The sequence below is a fragment of the Vombatus ursinus genome, unplaced genomic scaffold (assembly GCF_900497805.2).
Source record: "Vombatus ursinus unplaced genomic scaffold, bare-nosed wombat genome assembly UNPS02009205.1, whole genome shotgun sequence".
NCBI lineage: Eukaryota > Metazoa > Chordata > Mammalia > Diprotodontia > Vombatidae > Vombatus > Vombatus ursinus.
Genome location: NW_020948983.1, coordinates 64,199,583 through 64,216,136, shown reverse-complemented (window position 1 = coordinate 64,216,136; position 16,554 = coordinate 64,199,583). Strand labels below are relative to the sequence as shown.

Here is a 16,554-nt window from a genome sequence, read left to right as displayed (position 1 = left end):
GCCTGGGCCTAGAATCAAGAAGATCTGAGTTTAACTCCAGTCTTGGATGCTTACAAGCTGTGTGACCCTGGCAGGTCGCTTCACTTGTTTGCCTCAGTTTTCATCTGTAAAATGGGGATAATAACAGCACCTACCTCCCGGTGTCATTGTGAGGATCAAATGAGATAATAATAGTAAAGCACTTAGCACGGTGCCTGGCCTATAGCAAGTGCTACATAAATGTGGGCTATTATTTTTGTTTTGTTTCCTCTTAGTCATTTGGATATTGTCTTTCCCATTGGAAGGTGAGTTTTTTGAGGGCAGATACCATGTTTTTACTTTTCTTTGTATCTCCAGCACTAAATATAACACCTGGCACATAGTTAACACTTAAATGCTCACTGATTGACCAATTGATACTTTCTGGTAGATCTCAATAGGAGTATACCCAATGTTCTGGGACTCATCTCTAGAACTCTTAACATTTAATGACAGAAAACACTGGTACATGATTGGCCCAACTCACTTTCTAGTCATACATCTTTCTGATGACATCTTTTACAACATTTCTCATTGCAGTTTTTCCTTGGTACCATGTTATAGTGTTCCACCCACCATACAACACTCCAATGCCCATTGGGTGACCTAAAGTTTTAGTTCTTCAGAGACTGTCATATTCTATGACTCATAGCCATGGAGCATTACTGGAAGAATACTGATTTTTAAAAGGCAGATAGATTTTTGTTGCAGGGAGAAGACTGGAATCATTAAAAGCATTGCAAAATTTCCCAAAGACAATTTAGCCTACTCTCCTCTGCCTGGTCAGCTTTGGGCCCATCTCATAGCCAATGAACAGCATTGTATATTGATGGATAGGCTCTTTGGATGGCCCATTGAATTACATCATAGTCTGGACAATAGGCATTCTTCATTCACATGGGTTTTCATGCATGACCAGTTAGACTGAACTTTTAAAAGCAATTATGGATCTTATTCAGGAGGTTCAGCAATGTTCTAGGGCTCAGCACAATGTTATTGCCAAACAGGAACATACAGAGGGATCTCACCGTGCATAGGGAAGCCCTCTTTTATTCAGACCCTTGCCTCAACCTCCTCCTTGATGGTGGTAAACACATTTGGAAGATTCATCTTTGTGAGTTCAAATCTAGCCTCAGATACTTACTATAGCTGTGTGACCCTGGGCAAGTCACTTAACCCTGTTTGCCTCAGTTTCCTCATTTATAAAATGAGCTTGAGAAGGAAATAGCAAACTACTCCAGTATCTTTGCCATGAAAACTTCAAAGGGTATCATGAAGAGTTGGACACAACTGAACAACAACAACAGGAAAAGGTCCCTGATAGTTTTAACATTTTCTGATACTATGACTTAAAAACTGGTTATGTTCCCTATCGGTTTGCTCTAATCAGGCTCTTTTCTCCCCTCAGATTCCATTTTCTAACTCTTTTCTTTTATTGTGTGTAACTGAACCCTTCCTAAGTTCATGTTCTTCTTAAGCTGTAAAACACAGAAAAGAAGCTCTGATATCCTAGTAAGAATTTCATGACTAAATGTAATATCTTAATTTCCACATAATTTTTATATGCTGTTATCAAAGGCCTACTTTGTCCAGTTCATGATACAAACACTACTCCTTAGTCCGCTTTTCTGGGCTAGGAATAGATTTCTGCTCTAGTCTTCATCCTCTACTTCTTGGAGAAATTGAGGGTACTTCTTCCTACCTATAAAAGCCTTCTGTAAAATAGTTAGGGCAACCTCCTCTAAGATAGTACCCAGAACATAATAAATGCTTATTGACTTGATGTCAGTTTGTCATGTTTGCAACAAGTTACTGAGTTCTGCCTCACCATTCTGTTTTGAGGCACCCTGTGAATACTGGTGCTTACGATTTCCATCTGGTCTGGTAACAAATTTCACAAAATCTGTTGGTTTCCTTAAAGGGGATCTTGCAGCTTATGGGGGTACATTAAGGGACCCTGGGGCCAAACTTACAAATCTTCCAACCTAGAAATTTTTTATTCATTCAAAGTTGCCCTTGATGATTTGGTGACCATGTTGAGTTTTCCCCCATTGTGGGTAATTTTATATGTCATAATATGTGTAAAGATAGCTCTGACACAGAGCTAACTTCCTCATCAGAAAAGACAGAATTCTCTAAACTGGTACACTGAGGTCTGACAAGTGTGAGAACTACAAGACATTTATGCTTGACTAGGTTACTTGCATAATGAGTATTTCTACCAATCTAATCATAAGTGCTTCTATCCCTGCCTTTTTTTGTTCCCCCATGAATCAAAAACCAAATATTTATTCAGTGCCTACTATGTGATGTCAGGCAATGTGCTAGGTCCTGGGGATACAAAGGAAACTGTGAAACTGTCTTTGCCCTCAGAGAGTTTATACTCTATCAGGAGAAGAGAAACATTTTTACATATATGTAAAGAAAAAACATACACAAAGCAAAATCAAAGTAATTTCAGGGGGTCATGAGGGATGGATGTTAGCAGGCAGGAGGAGATTGCATCAGCAAAGGTCTCATGCAAGAGATAGCATTTGAACAGACCTCTGAAAGAAGACCCAAAATGATATAACACCACAGTGAGTCCTCCCTCTGCAACTTTTTAACAAGCCATTCACAGGTGCACTAAATCTGTTAACTTTGTGTGCTTCCAGAGTATAAACACATTATTTATCAACAACCTTCCTTTTTCCTAAAGGTTCTTCCTTCCTTCCCATGTTGACATGTTGAGATAGTCCTGTGTGCCTTAAATTCTCTAAGCTATGTGGATATGTTGTTGTCTAAGCATCCTATGCTTTCCTCAGCCATCTGGGAAGAGGCATAGGTATGTGCCAAGATGTGTGAGTACCACCCTCAATGATTTAGTGATCATTTGGGTTTCCACAAGTCTTCTTGCCTGGATGACTAAGAGGTCCTTCTGCGTTCAGCCATGTCATGTTCAACAATACATACTTACAGATTCAGGGGCTTTGATGAAGACTTTGTTTCTTCCAAGTTGGAACTGATCAGCATCCATGTTGACTGACTGCAGCAGGTGAAGGACACCTTGCTTCTCATCTCCTTTCCATGATGGCCAAGTGGCTTTGGTCAGAATGGCATATCTGAGGCAATTGAGGAGAAAACACGGAGAAAGAACTCAGAATTTTATGGGCTTTCCCAAGAGAAGGAGGGCAGGATTCTTGCCCCAAATGTTCCCAGGGCTCAGTGGTGAGTGCTATTGCAAGAACAGCTGAAAGACTTGGGAGTCCATTAGAATGGTTGGGAAAATGCTTACCTGGAGCATGTTAGTAAACACTTTGTTGAAATAGCTATCAGTTTTATTAGAGCTACACATCCCCTTTCTATCTAAGCATTTCTTTCTTGAGTCTCTGAAATCTATTTTCTAATTTTCTAATTATTTCCTGCTCTCCAATGACATTCTTAAAGTACCACCAAAGAATTTTTATTTTTTTAGGGGGGCAAATCTAAAAGTTTTTTCTTAGTTCCTATGCTCTACTTTTTGGTAGCATTTAGCCCATCATCCTTTTTTGTAATGTTGTCCTTCCTTGACTGCTGGGCATTTGACGTCCTGCTTCTTTTCTTTTGTCTCTGTCTCCTTTTTGCCCCTCCCTTGATCCCCCCTCTTCCTTTTCTTCTAGCTATGGATATCTGTAAAAGTGCCATCTTTGGTCCTCTACTTCTCTTGCCCTACACTCACTGAATCTCCCTCTTCTCTTGATCCCCCCACCACCCAGCCTCTGCCACAGGCTTTCACACAAATGAAAATAATAACCAAATTATCTTCAGCTCTAACCTCTCTCATTCCACTTCATTCTGTCCAATTATTGACAGAATACCTTCACTTGAATATCCCCAGATCAAGCTTCCTAAAACAATGTCTTCATAATATTTTCCTGTCCAAAAACCAGCAGCAACTCCTTACTACCCATTACATTAAGTCGCAATTCCTATACTTAGTGTTTAGGCTTCCCCATGTCTGGTGCTAACTTTCCTACACAACCTTATCTCCCCACATCTCTAATCCATACTGCTTCTGACAAATGGATTTCTCAAGAAGAAGTTTTACTAGGTACTACTTAATAAGGCACCACTTTCAATTGGCAAGTGAATTTGTGGTATGCATAGTTGTTGCCTCTGTGTTTTAAAAATACTCAAAAAAAAATTTTTTTTTTAAGACAATTAGGGTTAAGGGACTTGCCCAGGGTCACACAGCTAGTAAGTGTCAAGTGTTTGGTCTGAGGCCAGATTTGAACTCAGGTCCTCCTGACTTCAGGGCTGGTGCTCTATCCACTGCACCACCTAGCTGCCCCTAAAAATTTGTTTTCCTAAGTAGACCAAACATTTCCCTGCGTATAGTCTGGTCTGAACTATTAAATTATTTAGCAACATTTTGTGAGATTCAAAAGTAAATTCCAGCCCTCCTCAGGCCCAGATGATCCTAAATCCTGCCTAAGCCAACAGGGGTCTGGGTAATGAGACTTTGATGCTTATGGCTCTCAACTCACTTCTGCATATTTTAAGTCCTCCACTTTGCTTTTCTATAAATCTTGTTTAAAGCATTTACAAAATGTGCTGAAAGTCTTTCTTTGTTTTTGTGTTTTAGGGGTACCAACGTGACACTAAGGCACTCCATCTGTTACTTCTCATTTGCAAAACATTACTGCTTCACCTCTTTTTCCAATCATACATATTCATGATATTTTTTAAAATGCCCTGTTAGTGCAAGTTATACATAACTTATTTACACCCACTTTATTTCCTTTGCCCCATGGGCCACCTGCAATTTCAGTCCTAGTGAGATGGTGGCAAGTCATGATTCAAAGCCAAACAGAAATACTGCTGTTCATTAGTAGGGATTTTGTAACCATAAGCAGCTCGGACTCATTTAAAGTACCATACAATTTCTAAAATGGTATCAAATACGGAGAAGGAGATAAACATTTATTAAGCAATTGCTTAAGGGCCAGGCACTATGCTAAGCACTTTACAAGTATTTCTTCTTCTCACTCAGTTCTGGGCTTCTGCTGTTTTTTGCAAAGATATTAACAGCATTTTCTCAAGATCTCTCTCTCTCTTTCTTTCCTCTCCCCATCTATTTATCTATCCATCCATCCATCCATCCATCCAAAACAAACACCATCAACAAAAAGAAATGAAAAACTCCAAGGCCCATAAACAATTAAACAAAACCACATTAAAAACTGGCTGTGAATGCTTGTACACATAGCTATATCTTTTTATTATCTACCAATTAGTAAGTGAAACAAAAAACCATATGCATCAACTTAAGTGCTCAGAACATGATAAGCATGATACAAATATTACCTGTTATTAGGGACACCTAAGTGGCACAATGGATAAAAAGCCAGGCCTGGAGTCAGGAAGACTCGAGTTCAAATCTGGCCTTAGATGCTTACTAGCTGTCTGACCTTGGGCATGTCACTTAATCTGCTTGCCTTAATTTCTTCATCTGTAAAATGGGCATAATACTTTACAGGGTTTATTTGAGCATCAAATGAGATGGTAGGGGCAGCTAGGTGGCGCAGTGGATAGAATACCGGCCCTGAAGTCAGGAGGACCTGAGTTCAAATCTGGCCTCAGACCAAACACTTGACACATACTAGCTGTGTGACCTTGGGCAAGTCACTTAACCCCAATTGCCTCACTTAAAAAAAAAAAAGAGATAATAATTGTAAAGCACTTACACAGCACATAATAAGTGCTATATAAATGTTAGAATTATTATTGCTACTGTTATTAGCTAATATTTATATTTGGAGAAGGAAATAGCACACCACTCCAGTATCTTTGCCAGGTAAACCCCAAATGGGGACATGAAGAGTTGTACACGACTGAACAGCAACAACAACAAAAAAATTATATCGCGGTTTAAGGTTTTCAAAGGACTGAATACTCTCTTACTTTATTCTTATAACAACCTAAGGAGGTAGGCACTATTGTTATCCCATCTTATAGATGAGGAAACTGATGCAAAAGTCAAGTGACTTACTGAGGGTCATACAACTAAGTTAATGTTTGAGGCAGGCTTTGAACGTGTGTTCCTGATTCCAAGTTCAGTGCTCTAACCACTGCACCACCTAGCTTCCTCTCACCTGTATTATCCATGTTTTACCACTATATTGGTTGCTGCTTGCTGTTTTCTTCCCTGAAATCAATATGCATATTATTCTTTAGTTAGTACCATTTTAAATCTATATTACTTTATGTAAAGCTTCCTATATTTCTCTTTATTCTCAGAACCATAGATTTAGAACAGGAAGTAACCTTAGAGGCCACCAAGGCCAACCCTTTCATTTTCCAGATGAGGAAACTGAGGTGCAGAGAGTTTAAGTGACTTGTGTAGGATCACAACAAGTTGAGAGTCTGAGGCTGGATTTGAAATCAGGTCCTCCTAACGCCACGTCCAGTGCCCTACCTATTATATCATGCAGGCCCTCACTCTTCATATTCAATATTCCTTATGGAGTAGTATATTTTTCTATGTTACATTGTGTTTTATTCATATGTCAATATTTATTTAGCCATTTTCTGATCATTAGACACATAATTTGTTTCCAGCATTGGTTTTCTTTGCTATTACAAGGTCATGCTGCTAAGAATTTTTCTACAAATGAATCCTTTTTTCTGTCTGCTTTCCTACTTAGAGACTGCAGGTTTAAAAGGTTTGGAGATTTTTCTAACTTCTGTTGCATTTTGATGAATTTTATTCTATTTTACATTGCTTTACAAAATGGCCAAATCAATTCATGTCTCCAGCAGAAATGAAGGGAGCATTAAATTTTGTCACTTTTTACCATTTCTGATATAAGTAGGCTTCAGCATATCACCAATGAAGAATACCAAATACAAGAGTAAAGGATGTCATTAAAGGATTGTATATAAAAAGAAGAGAAGATGAGCTGGCAGGGGGTAAGTGTGAGAGGTCACAGGTGGCCAGCCAGAGTGTTCTACTGATCCCTTCACATTGTTAGGAGAAATAAGAAAAGCCTCAAGCACATTGGATGGACCCTGTTGGGCAAATTTTTGAACACATCAGAATTGCTTTACTACGGATCTCTATATTCCTCTCTGCTACAATTATCAACACTTTTTTTCCAAGCAATTATTGATTGTTTGGGGTTCTCCTTTTGAGAATCCCATTTTATATCTTTATATCTTTTGACCATATCTTGGAGAATCGGTCACATTCTTTAAAAATTTATGTCCACTCCCTATAGATTTCTTACTGCATTTAGTGTACTGACATAAAGAATCCCAGGAACATTTGGAGAACCCTGCCATCAAGTAGGAACCCAACCTCAATTTTGAATTCTGAATTCTGGGAAGGATATCTTTCCATTAACTGTTGAACATCTTAGTTTTATGCATATATATGTCCACTTATTTTATATCACGATATTGATTTTTAGTAGATCATTGAACAAAATTATTTCCATGGTGACATCTATCACAGGATCCTAATGTTGATTTACATATGTATGGGAGACATCTCTTTTTAAGGCTAAATTTTGTTCTACCAATTCAAATGCTTTTGAAAAAAAATCAACAAATAATAGATTGACATGGTGGGATTTATATTCTTTGAATCTCTTGGTTAGTTGTGAGACTGTGGAAATGTACTGTAGAAAATCATCAGCAAAAGTCTATCTGTTTTCCTCTCATGTTTTCATCAAGGCTACCCTAAATGTATGTAAAGATCATCCTCAAAAAGACTTTTTTGGGATAATTTATCCTCTGGATTTATTTTATTTTTTAAAATTAATGTTTTATTGATGCCCTTCTTTATAATGATGAAAAATGGTTAAGTAAAATCAAAAGACAAAGAAATCATATCTGGCAGCATATGTAACATCCTACACCCTTAATTCTCTACCACTTCAAGGAAATGAAGGAGGTACATTTTTTCATCTTTTCTGTAGGGTGAAGATTAGTCATTACAATCGGGCAACATTTGGCTTAATTTCTGTGTTCTTTTCATGTACATTACAGAACAACTATAATAATGTATATGGAAAGAAAACTGAAATTAAGCTAAATACTGCCCAATTGCAATGACTACAGGATATTAGATCCACTGCCCACATTTGAACTCTTCCATTCTGGTATGCAATATAGTGAGTGAGGAAATAGCATTGTTACTTAGTGGCAACAAAAAACTAAAAACATAGTTGGTTCCCATCAACTAGGGAATGACTGAAAAAAGTTGTGGTACATGAATGTGATGGAATATTATTGTGACGTAAGATGGGCACTAACTTATCATATCTAAATAACCTTTTGATCCTAAGTCTTTATTTTGAGTAGATTAGACACTCTCTGTTTAAGCGAATTAGAATAAAAAAGAACAATAAGTTCTCCTCACTAACAAATCTTATAAAATCACACATAAGGACAGAGGTAGAACCCCTGTGAGTCAAAAAAATCTATCTTGACATGCTGGTCTACCATCAACACAGTATGCTCCTAATATAAGCTGCTATCATCTCTTATCAAATAGCCCACGATGACATCTCTGCATGAAATGCTCAGAGTGAGGCTGTTGGATAACTTTAGGTAACACACTGTAGACCAGAGGGCCTTTGGAAGCTTGCTGACCATTTCTACAATTCTTTCACGATGGATAGGTTGGTTACATAAAATTATTCTTTTACATATGTACTTAAATCCAGTTCAAAGATCTACCCATTTCATGGAAATTGACAGTTTCTTTGAAATGATCTCTCCCAAATTTCTATTTGTTTATTCTCATAATCAAAGTTTTCATCATCAAAGGCCTTGTTCGTTTTTTGAAACTTTATGGAAACTGTTCCAGTGAAAAGGCAGACTTTACTGGTTAAAAACTTCTTACCCCTCAAGAGTATGTTGAGTTACCTCATATACTCCAGAAAACCTTTTAAATTCATGTTGGTTGTTCCACATTTGCACAAAACCAAAGGCGTGTTAAGAGACTGAGCCCTTTACTGGGGATGAGGACTGGTTCATTTTCCATGAGGATATTAAAGAATCATAGATAATTAGAGCTAAAGGATCTCAGAGCTCTAGCACTTTAGATCCAGAGCTAGAAGGGACCAGATCACTCATTTAGGCCCAGAGAAGTTAAGTGACTTGTCCAAGGTTACCCTGCTAGTTAGTGGGCAGACCCCATGCTAGAATCCAGAAGCAACAAAAAATTTTTAAGCACCTACTGAGTCTAAACAAGATGTAAAGCTTACCTCATATTCTAGATCAGCTACTTGGATTTCCTGCTCAATTAAGCAGCTATCACTATATATAATTCAAACATTTATGCTTTGTAAATGTCTTCCATATTACATATACCTGGCATGTCATTAACCATCCATTTCCCAAGTGGCTATTCATAGGAAGGGGCCACTATGTGGTTAATATTAATTTCACTCAAAGATTAAAAGATGCAATCTCCACCCTCTCTGCTTTTTTTTTTTTTAAAACCTCAACTGACATTTTATGCTAGGTAGTTTTGGTCACCGTGCCAGGCAGTCTTGAACATATGATACCAGAAATGGAACACTAGCCCAAAAGGAAAAATGGTCTTCTAGAAAGTATTGGGTTTCAATGGCTGGAGCTGAGCCTCTCCAGAGACTTCTAGTAATCTCTTGCATCGTATCTTTACATTCTTTTTTCAGGTCACTAGAACTGATTACCTGGACCTCTATCCAGGAGAATACAATCATTCTAGGGTCAGAACATGGGCTACGTCACAAGGTACAGTAAGAGAGACTGACTAGATACTCAAAGTGTGACAAAACCTAAAATGAGATTCACTTACGGCAGAGGGCACACTGAATTAAAGTCTGAACTATAGAACAGCTACAAAAAAGAATCAAAGTTTTATTATTCTTATAAAGAAGCTGCCAAAGTAGAAGTCCTGTCTGAAATCTGAAATAATGCAGAGATAACCATTTGTAATTAGGGCATCGACGATCTTTCATACGTGCTCTTCAGTGGCTTCCCTGGATTCCTTCAAGTCCCAGGGAAAATCCCACTTTCCACAGGGAGCCTTTCCCAGTCCCTCTTGATTCTAGTACCTTCCCTGTGTTGATTATTTCCTACTTAACCTGTATATAGTTTGTACTGAGTTGCTTGCATTTTGTCTCCCCTATTAGTAAGCTCCATGAAGGCAGGGACTCTCTTTTGCCTGTCTTTACACAGTGCCTGGCACATAATAAATGCTTACTGACTATTGAAAAACTTCTTGAAGTAGGCTAAACCTTCCTTTGAAACCTTGTTTATACTGTTAACTTGAAGGGTAAATCTTTTTTCCATTCATTATACAAGGACAGACCAACATAGTGAGGGTAATAATTACAATGAACTCTGAATTTATGAAGCTTTAGCAGGTTCACAATCTGCTGGAAACAGTTTGTGTTCCTATTTTAGCAAAACTTTAGCATGCTATTGCAGAACTCTGTTGAAGAGTGGACAGGGACGTCACTTGTTCATTACCTCTGTAAGAATTTCTTGAAGACTCGTCGATAGGCATAACCAGCTCTTCTGACCCGGATATTTTCTTTCAATCCCAGGTATTCCACTTGATGTTTTACCCTGTGAGAAGCAAAAGGACAGCAAGAGATTTAAAGTTAAGTAACACCCAAAGGTTTGTATTTCTTAATAATTATTTCCCTTCCATAATAGATTCCTAACTCACAAATGGAAGAAACCATATTGAAACACTGAAGATTGTCTATTTCGGTCCCTGTTTAGACCAACAAGAATGATATATACACTTAGATAAATCTGATTAATCACATCATAGAATTTTGTCCCCCATCTTTCAAGCTGTAACAAAAAGCATTATATAAATGTGAGCTCTTATATTATCTACTTTTGGGGGGATTGTGACTTGCAATTTCAGTGTGGTAAGTTTCCTTCTACTGATACACACTGGAAACTTCTCTGTAGATTAGAGTCTTACCTGGGGCAATGTTAATTGATTTGCTTATGGTCTCACGACTATTATGTGTCAAAGTCTGGACTTGAACCCAGGTTTTTCTTCCCCCCAGCCTCCTGCCTTGGATGCTCTCCTAATGATTTCCTAAAGCATAGTTGACTGTATCACCTTCCTACTCAATAAATTCCAGTGGATCCCAACCAATCACCTGCAGTATCAAATTTAAAATTCTGTTTGGCATTCAAACTCCTTCCTAGCCTAACCCTTCTGTCCTCTTTTGTCATTTTGTTTTGTTTTTCACTCGTGTCTAATTCTTCATGACCCCATTTGGGATTTTCTTGGCAAAGATACTAGAGTGGTTTGCCATTTCCTTCTCCAGCTCATTTTACAGAGGAGGAACTGAGGCAAACAAGTTAAGTGACTTGCCCAGGGTCACACAATCAGATTTGAACTCAGGTCCTCCTGACTCCAAGGCCGAGCTTTATTCACTGCGCCACCTAGCTGCCCTACTTCTGGTCCTTTGCCTTTTTTTGTATGCCCAGTGCCTGGCACATAGTAGGTGCTTAATAAATGCTTACTAACTCTCCTCCTCTGTCTCTACAGTCTCTCTCTCTCTGATCTCAGACTTATCTTCATATCCAGCACATCTCTTTCTTGTGCTATCATCCCTCACCTCCAACAGCATATCCCATAGGCATCTCAAACTTTATATACCCTGTATCCAAAACAGAAGTCATTCTTATCTTTGGTTTTTTTTTTCTTCTCTTAAACCTCCTCCCAATTTTTCTATTTCTATCATGAACACCCACATCCTTCCAAGGTCCTGATCTGAGAGTCATCCTTGACTCCATGGTGAATCCACCTTCTCCCTCTTTTTCAGTTGACAAGTTTCACAGACTCTATCTCCACAATCTCTCTTACATCTGTCCCTTTCTCCACTGACACCATCACTACTGAGGGCTTCATCATCTTTTGCCTGAATTATCGCAACAGTCTCCTAATTGGCCTCCCTGCCTCTGACCTCTTCCCTTTTCAATCTATCTTACATACAGCTACCAAAATGACACTCTTAAAGTGCGGGGCTGAACATGTTACTTGACTACAAGAAGTTTCAATGGCTGACCATTGTCTTTAGGATAAAAGGCAAAATATTCTATGTAGCTTTTAAGTCTCTTTGCAATCTGTTCTAGCCTATCTTTTTAGGCCGACTGATTACCCATCATTGTTCCTAATATACTACTTGCTCTTGTCAAACTGGTGTCTTTATTATCCACTATGCATGCCTTTCCACCCCAGCTGTGCCCCATGCCAGGAATGTTTTCTCCCTCTTCACTTCTGCCTTCCAAGGCCCAATTCAAAGGCTACCTCCTTCAGGAGGCCTTTCTAGACACCCTAAGTAGTAAATGTCTCCCTCAAAATTACTATATATTTAGTTTGTATACAGCCTGTATTTATTTATCAATGCTGTATCTCTCCTTCCCTAATCCCCAACCTCAGAATACGTATTCCCCGAGGCTAGAGACTACCTCTTGAGTACATTTGTATTTCTAGCACCTAGCATAGAGCTTGGTACTAATACAGGGCTTAATAAATGCTTGTTCATTGATTCCTAATTTCAAGGCTAGCCCTCTATCTACTCTACCACAATTTTCTCACAAGTTTGGTTGTGACAATTAAATGAGGCAATATTTGTAAAATGCTTTGCAAATGTTAAAGCACGACATTAATGCTAGTTAAGCATTATTAGTACTGTATGGAGGAAGCTGGATGCCTTTTAGCTTTAGTTGAAAGATTCTGGACCCAGAATATGAGTTCCTTTTCTGTTTTCTTAACTGAAGTTTAGTTTTGATGCAAGTTTGAGGAGACTGTAGCTTTTGGCTATCATCTAAATTTAGAAGAAGACTAATAAAAACTCGTAACTACAAATGCCCACACAAAGTACTTATGACCAAAGAAAACTCAAACATCTTTATGCTGCAAATCCTTTTTTTAGTAACTCTATTTTTCTTTTTGTCAGTATACAGCACTAAACAAGCAATATATTTTGGAACGTGTATGGAATATAATGGATGCTGAGAAAGTCATCCTAGAATCTACCACCTAATGTTCTACTGGATAAACCAAGACTATTTATAATAGGATAATAGTTTCTCAGGACTTGTATATACACACAGTTGGAAATACTAGATTGTTCTTGTTGCTAATTATATTAGAAGTTGCTGAGGACAAGATCGGAAGAAACAAAGGCATGATGTGCATTGGCACATTGATGACTACATTAGTTCATTGATTAGTTGATCGACAAGCATTTATTAAACACATACTGCATGCCAGGAACTGTGCTTAGAACTTATTATAAAAAAGAAACAATGTCAACTTTCCAGGAATTTGCAGTCTAACGGGAAAGACAAAATGGGCATATATAAGTATATACAGAATTCAAGCAAAATGAATGAATATAAGTTGTTTTCCCTAGTAGAAAAGAAAACCACTTAGGTGGTAGATAGAGCACTGTACATGGAGTCAGGAAGATCTGAGTTCAAGTCCCGCCTCAGATATTTACTAGCTGTGTGACAAGTCACTTAGCCTCTGTCTGCCTCAGTTTCCTTAACTGTAAAATGGGGATAATAACAGTACTTACTGCCCAGGTGGTTGTGAGGATCGAATGAGATAATTTTTTTTTGTAAAGCACTTTGCAAACCTTAAAATACTTTATAAATGCTAGCTATGGTGATGATGTAAAAGCTGGCACTTAAAACTTAGGTCTTAAAGGAAACCAGGGGTTTTGAGAAGTGGAGCTAAGGAGGGGATGAATTCCAGGGATGGGAGGCAGCCAAAACAAAGGCAAGTGTACCAATATGGCTGGAGTATCGACTACATGGAGGGAAATAATGTGTAAGATGTCTGTAAAGGTAAGAATGGTCTGGGCCATGAAAAGTGCTGTAAATAGTGAGCCAAGAGATTTGGAGGAACAGAGAAGTACTAACGTGCAAAACCCCTTTCTCTTTATTTAATAGTTGAGATTTTAGAGTTCTACTTAGGCAGGAGGCTGGCTAACTTAGCCTCCCACTTTGAATACCAATGTGTGATCATTTAAGCTAATGAATTTGTGGGCCACCGATATTATTAAAAGTTAGATACCTGCCCTGGAGTCAGGAGGACTTGAGTTCAAATCTGATCTCAGACACTTACTAGCTGTATGACCTTGAGCAAGTCACTTAACTCCAACTGCCTCCAAAATAAAAAGTTAGAGATCACCTGCTCCAATGGCCTTGTTTTATGGATAATGGAACTGAAACTTTGAGAGGTCCAGAGATTTGGCCAAGAGTATAGGACTTAGTCAGTGCTAGGACCCATAAGAATCAGGTCTTCTGACTATAAATCAAGTCCTGTTCGTGGCATTGGCTGTCCTCCTTTGACTGGAGTGTTCTCCCTCTTCATCTTTGCAGCTTAGCATCTCTAGGTCAGGGGTAGCATCACGTGTGGCCTTGAGGCCGCAGGTTCCCCACCCCTGCTCTAGGTTCTTTAAAGCTCAGCTGAGATGCCACCTCCTTCATGAAGCCTTCTCTCATACTCCCAGATATTAGTACCTCCCTATCAATAATATGTATATGTTTTATATATGTATATATTATATATTACATATATAATGTTACATATATTATATATCATATTTTACATCTGTACATGTGACATTCTCTGGCTAAATTATAAGTTCCTTGAGAGGAGAGACTATTTCAGATATCTAGCTCAATGCTTGGCACAAAGTAGGCACCTAATAAATACTCATTTGAGAGCTGTCCAATGACATCCATGCACATCATTCATAAAACTTAGCTATTGATATAGAACAGGAGGTGGGAAGGTGTTTTCTCAGCAAAAATTTTCAATTTAGGGTCTTAATTATTATAATTTTTTTTTCAGTTCTTCTAACAGTTAATAAAGGGGGCTTCATTTTAAAATGTCCAGATGAACAAGGTACTTTTAGAAATGTTTGCATATTTAAGAGGCCTATTATAAAGAAACATATAAATGTGACTAAGAATAAGACTAAATAGTCAGAACTGTCCAGACAATTCAGGGAAGAAAAAAAAAAAACCTACTTGCATCCCCACTATCTGGGTAATGGCAGCTGCATACTCTGACTTTCAAAGGACTCAATTATTCCAATTCAGAGAAAACAAGCTACCATTTTTTCCTATCCATTTGCTCTTACAATCAAATTCAACCACATTTTGGGAGGTGGTTCATTTTAATAGGAATTTCATAATTTCCAAATTTAGCTTCACTCTGAGATTTTAAGTTCAGGAGTTACTGTCCAAAGATTTAAATGGAGACATTCCTTTGGTATAAATCACATATAAAAGGAGAATATTTTTTAGTTTTTTAAAATCCTTTAAAAAAATTCATTATAATTCACTCAAGCAGTCAAGCAATTTCTGTCGGAGAGACAAATCCTTGGTAAAACAGATTTGCCAATCACATCTCCTATGAGAGCACCAGAAATGTGTACATATTTTTTTGTAGTCAAGGAATCAAAGGCAGTCCTATGTCCAACTGCCAGCAGCAGCCACACCACCTTCATGGTAAAGATCGGATGTTTAAACATGTTTTCCTGTTTGTAGCTTTTTCTCATGTTCACATCTGGAAAGCCCTGCCAACCCTCATTATTCTTCCCTTTGCCGCCTCCTTGCCAACATCAGACAGTTTCTAGCAATACCACGTTGTTTCAGACCCTGCATTGTTTTCTTTTCCAGAGAGGCATCCTCTCATCAAGCCTCCCATTAGCCATTAACCTCAAGTAGGTCAAGGCCTGAGGATTGTGCTATGGCAGCATTTCAGATTTCAGGCCAAGTGGTTTTGCCAGGATCCAAACAAAAACACATTTTTCAAGGAGGAGGAAAAAAAACAAACCCAAAGCCACAATGCACAAACTGCATACAATTTCTAGTCTAGGTAACAAAGGCTACCAAGAACTAAGCTCTGACTGCGTATGGACACACAGTAATGCAACTGCCTTTAGATTAGTCCCTGACATTCAACACTGCTGTTGTTCCTGCTCAGAATTCATAGGTGAAGGAAGCTAGATAACCCCAGAGAAGCTGGTGTACTGGAAAGCTAAATAACCATTTGTTCAATAAATACCATGGTGGCAATGAAAAACCAGTTTACTTTTCTAAAGGAAGACAGTTTTATGAAGAAGAGTCATGGAGTAAATTTAAGCTACAGTCTCAGTTGTCCCACTTACAGTGATTTAGCCCTTTTGAAAGGATAGTGCTGCAGTATTAGGGAATTACAACATCATTTATTTCTGAGATTCCTTGAGCTATCATTCCATGAGTGCTGGACTTGGGAGTCAACAATGACCTGGGTTTGAGTCGTGATTCTGAGGAAGCTATGTGGTACAGTAGATAGTGCTGTAAGTACACGCAGAATATAAGTAAAATGAATATGAGGTCATTTTCACTGGTAAGTAGGCGGTGGATAAAATACTAGCCCTGGAGACCTGATTTCAAATCCAGCCTCAGAAACTTACCAGCTATGTGGCCTTGGGGCAAGTTACTTAACCTGTACCTGCTTCAGTTTCCTTAATTGTAAAATGGGGA

General features: G+C 38.3%; 1 protein-coding gene across 1 annotated transcript in view; it reads right to left on the bottom strand.

The window, feature by feature from the left end:
- Positions 1-16,554, bottom strand: part of MYO1E (myosin IE) — a 233,999-nt gene that overhangs the window by 54,148 nt on the left and 163,297 nt on the right. Inside the window, exons 18-19 of the mRNA XM_027851470.1 lie at positions 10,504-10,602; positions 2,975-3,119 (exon numbers count right to left, since the gene is read on the bottom strand). Coding sequence (XP_027707271.1) covers positions 2,975-3,119; positions 10,504-10,602 — 244 coding nt within the window. The remainder of the gene's footprint in view (positions 1-2,974; positions 3,120-10,503; positions 10,603-16,554) is intronic.